At 38.4% G+C, this 15238-nt stretch overlaps 1 protein-coding gene across 2 annotated transcripts in view; it reads left to right on the top strand.

Moving 5' to 3' along the window:
- Pign (phosphatidylinositol glycan anchor biosynthesis class N) overlaps positions 1 to 15238 on the top strand; it is a 113924-nt gene that overhangs the window by 81141 nt on the left and 17545 nt on the right. For both annotated transcript variants that reach the window (XM_013346689.2, XM_026779799.1), the window contains 5 exons: positions 1810 to 1865; positions 2285 to 2360; positions 4548 to 4621; positions 6294 to 6336; positions 8113 to 8165. In XM_013346689.2, the coding sequence (XP_013202143.1) occupies positions 1810 to 1865; positions 2285 to 2360; positions 4548 to 4621; positions 6294 to 6336; positions 8113 to 8165 (302 nt within the window). The remainder of the gene's footprint in view (positions 1 to 1809; positions 1866 to 2284; positions 2361 to 4547; positions 4622 to 6293; positions 6337 to 8112; positions 8166 to 15238) is intronic.

Raw genomic sequence — 15238 nt, 5'->3', positions numbered from 1 at the left:
CCCTCCTGCCTCTGACACTGACTACTGAACCAGATTCCTAGACATCCTCCTGCCTCTGACACGGGCTACTGAACCAGATCCCTAGACATCCTCCTGCCTCTGACACCGACTACTGAACCAGATCCCCAGACACCCTCCTGCCTCTGACACAGACTGCTGAACCAGATCCCTAGACAGCCTCCTGCCTCTTGTCTTCCTCTGCTTTTGTATCACAAATCACATGGATTTTCATTATGCCACTTACCTGAGCTGTTTGCTTCCTATATTATTTCCCCAAAAATTTAAAGTTCAAGTTTTATTAGCATGTTGCTTATATTCCTTCCTTCATTTTCCCTGTGTTTTTCAATTACCCATTAGCTCTTACCACATTTACCTACTGTTTCATGATGTAATTTATTTTCCCACTATGTCTACCAATTTTACCAGCATATTTAAATGGGAAATCAGAAATATTTAAATGGGAAATGGCAGCAGCCACACTGATGAGCTGAGATGTAAAGGTATCCTGAAGCCATTCTCTGAACTCAAGCATGAACCAACTAGCAGCTATTGTCTGGCTTCTGTCTTAAACAGAAGTAGGTACTAAGAACATACATGTGAATAAAATTGTCTTAAAATCATCCTGCAGCAGGAATGCACAAAACCATCCCTTTCAACAATTCATGATGATAAAACAGATAAAAAAGAAAATTGCTTTTGTGGAAGAATTGCCTTTTATTTTCATAAATGAAAAAGAGAGCGCACCAAACACCAGGTAAAGAAGCTATGGCTGAAAGAGAAAGGAAAATCGGCCTGACCTCATGTCCTTCCCTCCATTCTAGGGACTGTCTTTGTTACATGATTTGACCCAAACTCATCAAGAAGAGGCTTGATGTGGATGTAGAGTTGGAAATCTTTCATTGTTTTTTTTTCTTTTTATTTATTTATTAAAAATTTCCACCTCTTCCCATCCTCCCATTTCCCTCCCACTCTCTCCTTCCCCCTCGCTCTCCAGTCCTAAGAGAAGTCAGGGTGCCCTGCCCTGTGGGAAGTCGAAGTCCCCCCCCCCAGGTCTCGGAAGGTGTGCATCCAGACTAGGCTCCCAAAAAGCCAATAATGCAGTAGAATCAAAATCTGGTGTCATTATCATTGGCTTCTCAGTCCGCCCTCATTGTCAGCCACACTCAGAGAGTCCGGTTAGATCACATGCTCGTTCAGTCCCAGTCCAGCTGACCTTGGTGAGCTCCCATTAGGACGTTCCGCTCCACCCCGGGATGCCTCCCACTCACTGATCTGGATGTTTCTCCTCAGCACAGGGACAGGGACTCCTGGAGGTCCAAGGACCCCCGCAGACAAAAGGGCAACTGGAGGGAGTGGAGGGTTGTGTAGAACAAAGAAGCTCCTGCAGCAGGAGCTGAAGGTGCCCTGTATTCCCTTCCGGCCGGGCAGGAGCACACTCACCCCTCTGGGTGGGTAGCCTCAGTGCAGGAGTAGGAATTATTCCTGGGCCAAGGACCTCGCAGACAGGATGTGTGGAACAAAGAAGATCCTGCGGCAGGAGTTGAAGGGGCCATGTGCTCCTTTCCTGGACTGTCCGCCCCGCCCCGGGATGGCACCCACTCACCAGTTTTGATGGTTGTCTTCAGCACAGGGATAGGGACTCCTGGAGGTCCAAGGACCCCACAGACAAAAGCGAAATCTTTCATTTGTAAAACAAGATTAGTCACTACTTGCAAGATTCTCTTGACAATTAAACAAGAATAAATGGTTTGGAAAGAAAGAAATATTACGAATTCTGGTTTATTTATACATTTCCTTAACTGTGTGTAGGTTTTCTTTTTAGTGACTGCATTTTTTGGAACTGGAAATATAGCTTCTATTAATAGGTAAATTTTTACATTTATTTAGTGTGTGTGTGTGTGTGTGTGTGTGTGTGTGTGTGTGTGTGTGTGTGTTTGTGTGTATGCGCGCACCCCCTTGGGCCAAAAGAGTATCAGATATCCTGGAACTGGAGTGACAGGCTGTTGTGAGCCACCTGATGATTTGGGTACTTTAGAAAAGTAACAACTGCTGAACCATCTTTCCGGTCATTTTACCTTGTTTTTATATTCAATAACATAGTGTATTAGAGTATAATATGATAATAATGGAGATTAGCATATAGATCTATTTTGTTTATTCTAGTGTGACTCAGTTTTAGTAAGAGGCAACTTCAGAGAACTACTGAGCATTTTTTTTTAAAGAATATTCTTTTAAAGTTAAAGTATGAATTCTAAAATCTTCTTTTTCCTTTATCATTGTCTAGCTTTGACCTTGCCTCTGTGTATTGCTTTCTGACTGTGTTTAGTCCTTTCATGATGGGAGCTCTCATGATGTGGAAGGTTGGTTTTCTGATTTTATTACTTTCGTTAAATGGTTTAAAGATTTTGATATTAAGGTTGTGCATCATGTTGCATTAAGATTGTAAAGTCACTGTAACAGAGTTTGAGGCCACCCTGGACCCCTGCTTCCAGATAGCGTTGATCTCTGCTTTATTCTTAAGACTATTTGACTATAAAAGAATAAGGATTCTGTTAGCTCAAGAAAATCGTATCAGAATTAAAGACTGTAGGAGAACTATGATCAAAACTGTGTCTTGAAGGTGAGGAAGCTTCCTGACTCCATGGTCTCCAACCACAGGACAGCCACTGTGTTATCATTTTTCCCATGTTCCTAGAATTGATCAGTCCTTTTAACAAATGTTTCATTGAGTATTCTGTTTATTTAGTGTGTCAGGTACTAACTGAGTGCTAACAGTATGAAAGTAATTACATGTTCAGGTTTCTAGAGATAAAGATTCTGGTAGAATATTAGTTGCTTTTCTGTTGCTGTAATAAAATACCCTGATAAAAAGCAAGTTAGGGAAGAAAGGGTTTGTTGAGGCTTACAGTTCCAGAAGGGATTTGGTTCATCATGACAAAGATGGCATAGAAGCAGAAACATAAATCCAGTCTTGCGGTTAGGAAGCAGAGAGATCACATTTCATCTGCACACAGGAATCAGGGAGAACAGGAAGTGGGAGCCAGACTATAAGTTCTCAGAGCCTGCTCTCAGAGATGTACTTCTTTCAATAGGACTTGACCACCTAAAGATTCATAACCTTCCAAATAGTGTTGCCCGCTGGGACGAAATGCTCAAATACATGGGTCTGTGGGGAGCATTTCTCATTCAAACCATCATAGTTGTTATACTTACCTGTTTACTAAACTTCTCTTCTGTAGCACTTGGTACATCTTATGTAGATAGTATATATCTCTTTAAATATTCAGATACAGGAGTAATAGCTGTTGAAGGTGTATATTCTCTTGGCTGGAGCTTTTATATTAGAAATGTAATTTGAGAAATGATGAGAAGTCCCAGTCTCTATTCTCTATTGACTTGTTTTAAAATATATTAGGGTTTCCTTAATTATCATCTACATTTTTAGTGAATTTTTGTTTAGTCTGTGGACTATGATACTAATTAAACATAAAAATCAAATTACATTAGTAGATCTTTAATTTCTGTCGTAATTCAGTAAGCTGTAGCAACATAACGCGCTTGACAACTGATGTTGGCTGATGAGTACTGTGGGGAACACCCTCCTGAACTCTGTTGTGTTCATATGTCCTTTGGAGAAGAATCTTCTAAGTCTTGAACATCATTTCTTTACCATATACCACCCCCAGCTTATGAAATACAGACTTAGTCTTTTGAGAGATACGGGAAGAGTAGGAGATACATATGATTGCATTTCATTGTCTGCATGTATGAAGTTCTCAAAGAATGAAAAACGTTGAAAACTTGGTTATTGTAAATTAACACTCCACACATAATAATATTGGGGGTTACATATCAGATATCCTGCATGTCAGATATTTCATTATGATTTACAGCAGTAGCAAAATTACAGTTATGAAGTAGCAATGAAATACTTTTATGGTTGGAGTTCCCACACCATAAGGAACTGTATTTAAGGGTTGCAACATTAGGAAGGCTAAGAAGGTCTAGATGATGAACTTTCAATTACTATAAAATCTTATGTTTTCTGTATATGTTTTCAAATGTACTACACTGAGTATAAGTTTATAATCGTAAGTAAAGTAACATTTTAAACTCAAAAGGGCAATAATAAGATAGATGAGTCATGTTCACGTGCTGCAGTTATCTAGTGTTAAGCAGGTCCACTGATCTGTGTATCACATCAGCAGGCTGCACAGCTGACTAGTTAGGCACACGCTGTCACATGCTCTTGGAAGCACGAGCATTGTCTCGGATCCGTAGAATATGTCAAGTAGGGCAAAATTGTAGAAGATTTTAATTTGGAATTCACATTAATGTTTGCTGTTATTCTTGGTGTATTATTGTTGATTTTTAAATCATTGTTCACTGTCCCATCTGACAGTTCCACGCTTTATCTCTGTTTTCTCTCGACTGGTATATAGAAGTTATTTGAGAGATTGAAAGTCGTTCTGTAAGCAGTAGTATTTGCATGAAATGTGTTTCAGGGACTTGTTACCAATGACATCATTTGTTGTTCTTGGAAACAGATTTTAATTCCCTTTGTTCTTGTGATGTGTGCTTTTGAAGCAGTTCAGATAACTACCCAGCTGTCATCAAAGGGGTAAGAAAAATGCTTAAGAAGTCCTGGGTTCCCCATTGTTTATAAATGAAGATATGTCATGTGATTGCTATTAAAAGTGTGTGACACAAATTGTTTATTTTAAAATTCAGAAGTTTTCTATTTTTAGATTTCAGTTGTCATTAGAGGAAATTGACTAATTAGGGCCTCTAGCAGACAAATACACTTTTTCTGCAGTAAAACATTAGAATCTTATTCAAGCTACTGAAGATAATCTCTAGAAAAACATAAATTTTAAATGCTGTAATTAATTATTTGTTTGTTAAAGGTATAATGGTTTTTACAAAAAAATGAAGGGCTACTGTTGCAATTTCTTTTGGCTTATTTCTTAAAAACATATTAAACACATTTGTTAACATTATTTCATTTTATATGGGTTCACATTAACTTTACTGTATATCAATAATTTGCAAAAATACACATTGAGAAATGCGTGAGAAGGGTTCTGAGTTTTGAGATATTTCTCAAGCAGTTAGTCTTCAGCATTCAAGATGTGAAAGAGAAGTTGTTAACCAGGTATTTACTTTTTTAACCCATAAAATTACCTCATCAGCACAGAGATTCTCTGAGAAGACTTATAAATAGCACTTTTATAAATGAATCAAGCTGGCACAGTCAATACTAAAAGGATGAATGGTATTAACATAAATTTGCATGTTTCCTTGATGAGCCTAAGGTAGAACTCAGTTTAGCTTTCTAGTATGTATACATCATAATTCTTTTCAAGATTTCCTTCTACTGTTTAGCAATAGTGAAAATCTTATTTCTAGTCCAAAAGAAAATAATCTTTCTGGATATTTACATGAGTTTAATAGTGAAGACATATGCTCCTTATCAGCAATAAAGCCTGTTGAGTAACATAGCATGTGCTTTCCTGCATCTCTGCTAGCAGACAAATTTTCAGGAGGAATTTTAATTAAGCTTTGTATGCGAACAGTGGGCAGTGAGGTAAAAGCAGAAATCTGACTGACGTGTGTGACTATATACACGTATTTGTGTGCCTGTGTGTGGTAATTCTGTCTCGAGTCTAATGCAATGAAGTCCCAAGAGGCAGAGGTAGCAATATCAAAGGCTTAAGAACACAAAACAAAACAAAACAAAAATTTCTCTTTTGACCCTTAAGCCATTGAAAGACTTGACATTTTTTTCCCTGTGTCAGAACTCCCTGTGTTTAATATGCCATTCATTCAACTCAGTGATTCCATTTCCCTATTGACAGGTAGATTTGAACCTCTCCCTCTCTCTCTCTCTCTCTCTCTCTCTCTCTCTCTCTCTCTCTCTCCTAGCCCATTATGGAAGTCAGGCTACACCTTTCCTCATTGTTTATTTGCTCCTTAGCTCTTGTTCATGTCTTGCCCTCCTGTCTCTGTCTTCACAGAGGCATTTTGTTTCTGTTGTTAAAATTTTAGAGTTTTTAAGTCTGGGGCATAAAGAGGACTTTGTTTACATTCTGGTTCTTTCTTATACCCACACCGCCAAGACTTAAGTTGAATGTAGCACACCAAGGGGAAGGTTCTACCTGCATATTTTCTTACCCACTCCATAAACTATGTATTAGATAAAGTAAGGTAGAAAAGCCATATTAGCATTATTCTATTTTATATGACTTAAAACGAACTATTACATTATGTGTATTTTTTCCTTTATTTTTCAGCCTTTTCCTCGTTGTTCTTGTCATATCAGACATCATGGCTTTGGTAAGGCACTTACTTGCATCAGTATGTCAGCTCATGAAACCAAGTTTGTTTCTGTAATTGGGAGAAGTCTGAATGCATTTCTGTACATGAAATCTGTATGCTGAGTTTTAAGTCATGGCAGTCTGCACAGATATATTACTTTTTGTATTGCTAATGAAACTTTTTAAGCTGTCAAATTCTTTTCTTGTTACTTGATTTATTTAGACTGTTATTTTATACTTGCTCTTTGTATGTGAAATGAGCCTCTCATAGATTAACAGAAGAAGCCAGCTTCAGCTTCACTCATTTCAATACTGACTTCTGGTTCTCCAAGGTTGAAAAAGAGAAAACAGGAGTGAAGAAAGGAAAAATGAAATACAGCTTTATCGACTGGGGAATGTTATCAGTTAACAGCTATAATCAGTGGATCTAAGAACTCTTAGATTATCTCATATAACGTTCCTATACACACAATTAGGTTTGATAATTCTCTAGAAGCCGTCACTGAACTCGATGAATCCTGTTAGATTCTCAGTTCTGGTTTGTGAATTTCTGTTTGAGTGGGATGGAGAGTTCTCCTGCTTTCTTCCAGTGGAGTGAGAGCAGCCTTATCCCTCAGCAGAGTGTGACAATACACATGGAGCATTGCCAGCCTGGGCTCTCCTTTCCTTTTTAGTGGGTATTGGTCAACATGGCGCACGTGACTGATCATCAGTCCCCAGTTCTTTCAAGAGAAGAGATCATATCATGTGGCCCAAATTTCCCCACATAAATCATATTATTAGACTGGTAACCAGTGCCACTGGCAAAATGCTTCGTTAGCCATTCCAAGGCCTACAAACCACCTCCCAGTAGCTGAGAGCCATGCCTCTTTTAAGGTATGATTCATACCTGACTATATATCTGCTAAGTAATTTCTCAAATCTGATTAATGCCTCCTTTATCTAGATGAGAACTTTTTGTGTTTTGTTCAAATAAATATTTAGTATATTTCTCAAATTGATCACACATGATGATAGAACAAAATCAACATTTACAAAATGACAAATAGGCAAGAATAGATGAGAATTAAATGATTCTGCTTGAGTTTGTGTGAAGAATCAGGTCACTTGGTTTAAGTCACCAAACTGTTTCTGACCCAGGTTTTTTGACTGGCTTAATTTTATATCCCTCCTTCCTTGTTTTCCTTAAACCAGCATCACTTTGAACCTATGAACTTGATCTGGGTGGGTTCTTGGTGTTTAGTAGATTATTCCTTTTGTCCAAAAACAACTTCCTCATTGCCTCTCCGATTATGTCTTTATCTGATTCTTGCTTTTCACTTAGATTTCACCTTCCTCTGTTCTGTATCTCTCAATGCATGCACACAAGCATTTACACACCTAATAATTTGAATCATCATGAGATGATGTGTCTTGTGAGCAGATTACTTTTAGACCCTTTCAGTGACTATTATTAATTCATAGTAGTTAGCATCACTAAATGTTTGTTGACAAGATGCTGTGACTTCAGTTGAATCTTGGGCATTTTTAATATTTTTATTAGAGTTGGGTGGTTTTATTTCTTATTATTCACAAACATCACTTTTTATTCATTTTTTTGAATCTTAATTCCATTTGTGGCATTTGGGCTATTGTTTATTTTAATACAAGCAGAAATAGCAGTTAAGGGTATATTCTTGTGGATTCTGGGTAGAAAATGATGTGTCAAATACTCATCCCTAAAACAACTTTGTTTATAGATTGAAATTAAATAGTCTTTGTTTTTAATGGAGTAATATTGTATTATCTTTTACAGCATTTTTTCTTCTTGGTCAAGGATTCTGGCAGCTGGCTTGATATTGGAACCAGGTATTGTATATAGTCTCACTATATGGGTGTCGGTATGACTTCAGACAACTACAGGAAGTGACATAGATTTTGAGGCTCTGAGATGAGACACCTTGGCAGGTATTTTCATGGGGTGCTGTGGGAGAGAAGGAAGGATGTTTAATCTGGAGAGAACTGGGCAGCAGAAAGATATGACAGACTCATGAATCTTTATTCTCAAAGTAGCTCTCAGATGTCCTCATGTGCTCTTACAACCTCACAATCACTTCAGAATGCACTGTGACCTTTATGTATTGGTTGAGATTTCATGTCATCACTATCTACCTTGTAGAAGCTCTAAGGGGACCCTATAACACACTATCATTTAAAGCATAATCTGAGCAAGTTTCCTCTCTTTCCAGTGATCTGTTCAAGTTCTTCTTCCTGAGAAGAAGAAAGCAAAGTTGATCCTCTCACCTTTCTGCCCCCCGAAATGGATTCTGAGACAGAATATGCTTTGATAAACCATTGTGTTTCATTTAGTCGCACTTTGAGCTTCTGGGAATTTGTGGTTTTATGTAAGACTGTGCATTAGACATTTCTCTCAAAGCTTCCGGCTTGTATCTGCTTCTCCACATACATTGGATGCCCTCAGACCTGGGATCTGATGTGGATCTACATAGTCATCTGGGCCCAATGGCACTTCTAATGCATATATGAGAACATGAGTTGAACTTAGTGGGTCATGAAAAGAAAGGCAATTTGAATTTAGGAGAGAGAGATGGGGAGAAGAGAAGATTAGAAGGAGGGAAATGTATATAAATATGATCATATCTCATTGTATACAAATATGGAAAGATTAAAAAAGCCTGGCATAGTAACATATGTCTGTAATCCCAACAGTGGGGAGGCAGAGCATGAAGATCCCTGGGACTTGCTGCATAGCTAATCTTATGGAATCCATATGTTCCAGGTTCTGTGTGAGACTCTGGAGAACAATAGAGAAAGACATTCAGAACCAGCCTCTGACCTCTGCACATACTCACACATATATACACACATACCCACATGTACATTAACATGTGCACATGCATACCACATACACAGAGACAGTCACCAGGAGGGTAGATACACAGCTCTTTGACATGGCCACTAAATTTCTAGGTATTTATCTAAGAGAAGGAAAAATGTACACAGAATGATTGATTTGTATAGGAATTTGTATAGCAACTTCATTCATACCAAACTGTGTTTGTGAGCACATGAATGGATAAATAGATCCTGCTGCATCTGAACAGTAGACAGCTACTTGCCGTGAATACAAATGAATGATGGCCTTATAGACAGTTCTTAGAACTGCAGTGAGTGAAAGTAACAAGATAGGTAGGGGTATACAGTGTGTTGTTTTCACTTATATAAAATTCCAGTTTATAATTCTAGAAAGCTAATCAATAGTTATGGAGGTCGGAGGAATGTGGGGTTGCACGGAAGAGCAAGTGGGAGCTTCTGTGGGGATGGACATCATCCAGATGTCTTGACAAGGGTGATGGTCACCTGGGTGTGCCGTTTGTTAAAACTCAGCTCACTGGGCACTTAAAATTGTTCTATTTTTTTTTTTACATCGAACTCTACCTCAAACTCAACTGATAAAAAAAAAAAAACAGAGCTAAGATGTCTATCTGAAATGGAGATGAGCATGATATAATATAAGTTAAATCTCATTGGTGGTCAAGAAACAGAAGCATGATGATGATAATTCATGCTAGGGAGCCTTCTAGAAAATCTACAGAGAGAACTGGAGCTGCTTTTAGAAGTGAGGAAGAAGGAATGAGATCTTTGCTGTCCACTGGGTTTTCTCTTGTTCTGCTGCCTGCTACTCCATTTCTTGCTGGAAATGAAACAGAGTGCTTAGCTGGCAGTGGTCAGGAAGCAGGGATCTGTGCTTGCACCACTCTTTGAAGCTTGGTTAGAAAGGGAAGAGGACATAGGTGCAGCATTTGCACAGGGATACCTTCACACCTCTATGTTAGGAGATTGTATTTTCAGTTCATATAGTAAGGGATGTGAGCAATACTATAGTTGGAAGGAGTGAATATCCCTGAGTTCATCCAATCAGATCATCCCATTAGAGGAAGTTTCTGAAGGCAGTTTGAGGATTCCAGGTGGTGCGCAGAGATATACCCATAACTCTATTTGCATTGCAATTCATACCCCATCTACCCAAAGGTGGTCATGTGGAATGTGGATCCTCAAAGGCAGAATAATGACTGTTCAGAAACCAGGAGTCTAGCACAGACCAAGTAAAAACAACAAAACACTCACACTTGAGTAGAAAGTCCAGGACATCAGTCAGAGGATTGCACTGAGTCACACTTCACCAAAATAGACTATACTTGTATTATTTGTTATTTGCACTATCTCCCTAAAGGTTATTTCAGGTACTTTTCATCCTAACACAGAGAAGTATTACCTTACCCAGAAGATGTATTTGCTTTCTCCAGCTGACTCTGCCACCCTGGGGAAGTTTCAATTAGTTCATGTTACAGGGCCCATAAGTAGTTGAGCTTAGTGGTAGCCTTTCACTGGTTGAGACTGGATTTCTCACTGCCCCCTCTCTGAGTTAGAGAATTTTCCAGAGGGTGTGTTGTATAACAAGATAAACCATTTTTTACAAAACCGAAAGTAAACAAAAATAGGAGCTTGAGTAGCTGTGGTGGCCGACCCAGCTACTGAAGACCCTGTGATGTGAAGATGCAGGTCTGGCACCAGTTTCCCCAAACCTGGGTGGAGTGGAAGGAGGCTGCAGATGCTAGCTCCATGTTAGGATACTTGTCGCGTGTGCAAAGCTTGCTTCACGCCCCAGGGCTCTTTGGGAAAAGGGGCTTTGTGCCTAATGCTGTTTGTAATTTACAGAAGGATCATTCACTGTGAAGTTTTGAATTATGTAAATTAGGGGTATGGACAGGAGAAAACAGCATATCTGGATCATAGAGTGATGCTTGTTTTAGTCTGGAGGAACCTCTGTACTGATTTCCTTAATGACCATATTAAATTATATTTCAATTAACAGTATATAGAGAAGCCTTTTCCCTCATATCTTTATTTATTTATTTATTTATTTATTTATTTATTTATTTATTTATTTATGTCGTCTCAATGAAAAGTGGCTAGGAAAGAATCTCAGTGCCATTTTGATTGGCATCTCCCTAATGGCCAGTGTTGCTGAGCAGTTACCACAGATTGTTCTTTTGAGCTGGCATTGCAGTTCACTTGCCTATTTGCTGATTGCATTACTTGTTCTTTTGGTGTTGATTGCTGATTTCTTTTTGTGTTCTGGATATTAATACTCTACTGGCAGAAAAGGTAGTGAGAATTTTCTCCCACTCTGTAGGCTTTCTCTTTATTCTCTTCTTTCTTATGCTTTGCAGAAGCGTTTGAATTTGCTGCAAGCCTATTTGTTGATTTTTGCATAATATTTCCTGAGCTTTGCAGTCCTATTTAGGAGCCCTTCTCTCTGCCTAAAGACAGCATTTTCTGTTGATAATGTCAGAGTTCCAGGTCTTGCATTAAAGTCTTTGACCCATTTGGAGTTAACTTTTGTCCAGAATAAGAGAGAGATTTAGCTTAAGTTTTCTGCATAAGGATATCTGGTTCCATTTGTTTAAAGACTCAGTCAAAACACGGTCCAGTGGAGTCTGAGAGGGAACTGAGTGCTTTTGAGAAAACTCCAAGAGAACATGACAACAGTCTTGTAACCTTAGTTTCTATAAAAACAGAATCTAGCCAAGTGGTGGTGGCACATGCCTTAATCCCAGCACTCAGGGAGGCAGAGGCAGGCAGATCTCTGTTAGTTTAAGGCTATCCTGGTTAGGACAGCAAGAGCTGTTACACAGAGAGATACTATCTGGGCGGGGGAGGGGACAACACAGAATTGTTCTTGGAATATATTTTCTTTTTACTATTTTTTATTTTTATTAACCTCTACATTTTTCTCTCCTCCCCTCCCTACCTTTTTCCTCCCCTTCAATCCTCTCCCATGGTCCCTATGCTCCCAATTTACTCAGGAGATCTTGTCTTTTTCTACTTCCCATGTAGATAAGATCTATGTATGTCTCTCTTAGGTTACTCATTGTTGTCTAGGTTCTCTGGGATTGTGATTTGTGAACTGGTTTTCTTTGGTTTATGTTTAAAAAACACTTATGAGTGAGTACTGTGATAACTGTCTTTCTGTGTCTGGGTTACCTCACTCAAAATGATGTTTTCTAGCTCCATCCATTTTCCTGCAAAATTCAAGATGTCATTTTTTTTCTGCTGTGTAGTTCTCAATTGTGTAAATGTACCACATCTTCCTTATTCATTCTTCGGCAGAGGGGCATTTAGGTTGTTTCCAGGTTCTGGCTATGACAAACAGTGCTGCTTATGAACATAGTTGAGCACATGTCCTTGTGGCACAATTGAGCATCCTTTAGATATATACCAAAAAGTGGTATTACTGGGTCTTGAGGAAGGTTGTTTCCTAATTTTCTGAGAAATCGCCACACTGACATACAAAGGGGCTGTACCAGCTTGCATTCCCACCAGCAATGCAGGAGTGTTCACTTTTCCCTATAACCTCTCCAGCCTAAGTTGTCATCAGTGTTTTTGATCTTGGCCATTCTGACAGATGCAGGATGGAATCTCAAAGTTGTTTTGATTTGCATTTCTCTGATGACTAAGGATGTTGAACATTTCCTTAAGTGTCTTTCAGCCATTTTAGATTCCTCTGTTGAGAGTTTTCTGCTTAGGCCTGTACTCCATTTTTTATGGGTTCATATGTTCTTCTGTTGATCAGTTTCTTAAGTCCTTTGTATATTTTGGAGATCAGACCTCTGTCTGATGTGGGGTTAGTGAAGATCTTTTCCCATTCTGTAGGCTGTCATTTTGTCTTGTTGACCATGTCCTTTGCTTTACAGCTTCAAGAGGTCCCATTTATTAATTGTTTCTCTCAGTGTCTGTGCTGCTGGAGTTATATTTAGGAAGTGGTCTCCTGTGTCAATGTGTTCAAGTGTTCTTCCCACTTTCTCTTCTATAAGGTTTAATATAATTTTAACACATTAAATAGTGATTTGTCTCATGACATTTTCATAGTGTACATTTTGATCATATTCACACCCCCATTGTCCTCTCTTAGCGCCTTCCATTCCCACTTAAGATAGAATATATTTAAAGTTATGATCCAAATATATTTGGAGTTAGGTGAACAAAGTCAGAATCAATTTGATTGAGCTGAAATTGGTTTTCCCTGATAATGGTGTTCATTTGATTTTTTTTTCTTATGCACACTGTTGTTTTACCACATTAAAATACAAATGACAACTTAAGTATTTAGCAGAAGGAAAACTCATAGTCCTGTTCAATCACCTCTGCCTATCCAAAATTTGATCATCATAAAATAATCTCCACTTTTAGAGTGACTATCAAATCATATTCAAGTGATTCACAACATTTCTTGCTCTAGTACCTCTAAAATATGTGACCAGTTTTTGTTGCTCATCGCCTTCATGGAAAAGAATGCAATCAAGCTTTTATCCTTCATTTGGTGGGTTGAAAAGACTATAAGGCTAGTCCTGGATGCTGTTCTACCACATACACGTCTGCCTCCGCACTACACACACACACACACACACACACACACACACACACACACACACACACCTGCACAATAGCTGATTTCAATGACAGCATTGTGGGAGAGAGAGACCGGAAATGGCTAAAATCATTTGAAGTTGATGTTTACAGTTGTTTTAATACTGCTAATGCCTAGAAGATGGAGCTTGATTGACTCGGAATATCCCTGCCAGTTGCCTGATGGTGCCATTCCAGGCCATAGGAAGGCTAGTGATCCATGGAATGAATCAATTTTATAGATCGGCTTTTCATTAGACTACAAGATGGAACACTTAACTGTTTACATTTTTTGTAAGAGATCCTGTTTAATTTGATATTTTGAACTAAAAATCTGATAGCAGATTTTAACAAAACTACAATATGGTGACATGAACTCCCCTTTTGTTTTATCTTCTAACTGTGCTCTTTCCTTTTATTGTAGGATAATTTGCATATCATGATATTCATCAGTCTTAAAGCTTTAAGTTAAATGACTGCTATAAATAATTTAAATTATCAAATTTTTAGAGTTCGGCAACTGATCAGGATATAGTTTCTTTAAACATTTGCATCACTGTAACATCCCCTTGAGGCTGCTGATACAGTCCTCTCTCTTCCCATAAACATTCCCAGACAATGATAGTCTGTTTCTGTCTTCATGGGTTTATATTAGGTCTAGATGTTTCTATAAGCAGAACATGAAATGTTGTTATCTCTGAATTCTTCCACTTTGTTTATTTTTGCATTCTTTTATACTGTTACCTACCAATACTTTGTTCTTTTCTTTGCTGAAGAGTATTCCACTATACTAACATACCATGTTCTGTTGTCCTTCATAGAACATCCTTGTTATAAGAACATCATAGTCCTCATAGGTTTTTGTTTTGTTTTGTTTTTTTCTTAATATACTTGTCTCCCAGTCTATTTGCCTGGTTGTCTTTAGAACTAGGTCGAGTTGAGCTTCCTCAGATTCTATCCTTAAGGCCCAATGCTGGGCAATTTGTACTTCCTCCCTTACTCAGCTTGTCTCTGACAACAAAAGAGAGTCCCTGGCCTGGGCAGCACACATTTTACAGTGTAGCCTAGAGTAGCAATTCAGAAGATGACAAGAGGCTAGACTTAAGAGATTGGGAGAATTGGTTGATTCCTAGATGGAGTAGGAATAGGACTCGTGAATAAGTCCTGTCTTCAGTGGTGAATGGATATGTACTTTCTGAAGTAGGGTGTAGGACTTGAGTAGCTGGATTTCAGGTATAGTCCCAGGGGACCCTGAGAAAGTTGAGATAATGGTCAAGTCCTTGGAAAACTGGCTGTAGCATTTGTTGTCCAGTCTCAGGACTGTTCCCATGCAGAGGGATCAGTACAAGATCTGTCTTGTAGTTTTTCTAGATTCCTTTCTTTCTTTCTTTCTTTCTTTCTTTCTTTCTTTCTTTCTTTCTTTTTAAATTTATTTATTTATTAAAGATTTC

The sequence above is a fragment of the Microtus ochrogaster genome, chromosome 6, assembly GCF_000317375.1.
Source record: "Microtus ochrogaster isolate Prairie Vole_2 chromosome 6, MicOch1.0, whole genome shotgun sequence".
NCBI lineage: Eukaryota > Metazoa > Chordata > Mammalia > Rodentia > Cricetidae > Microtus > Microtus ochrogaster.
The sequence above is the reverse complement of the archived record's forward strand: the minus strand, read 5'-3'. Positions and strand labels throughout refer to the sequence as shown.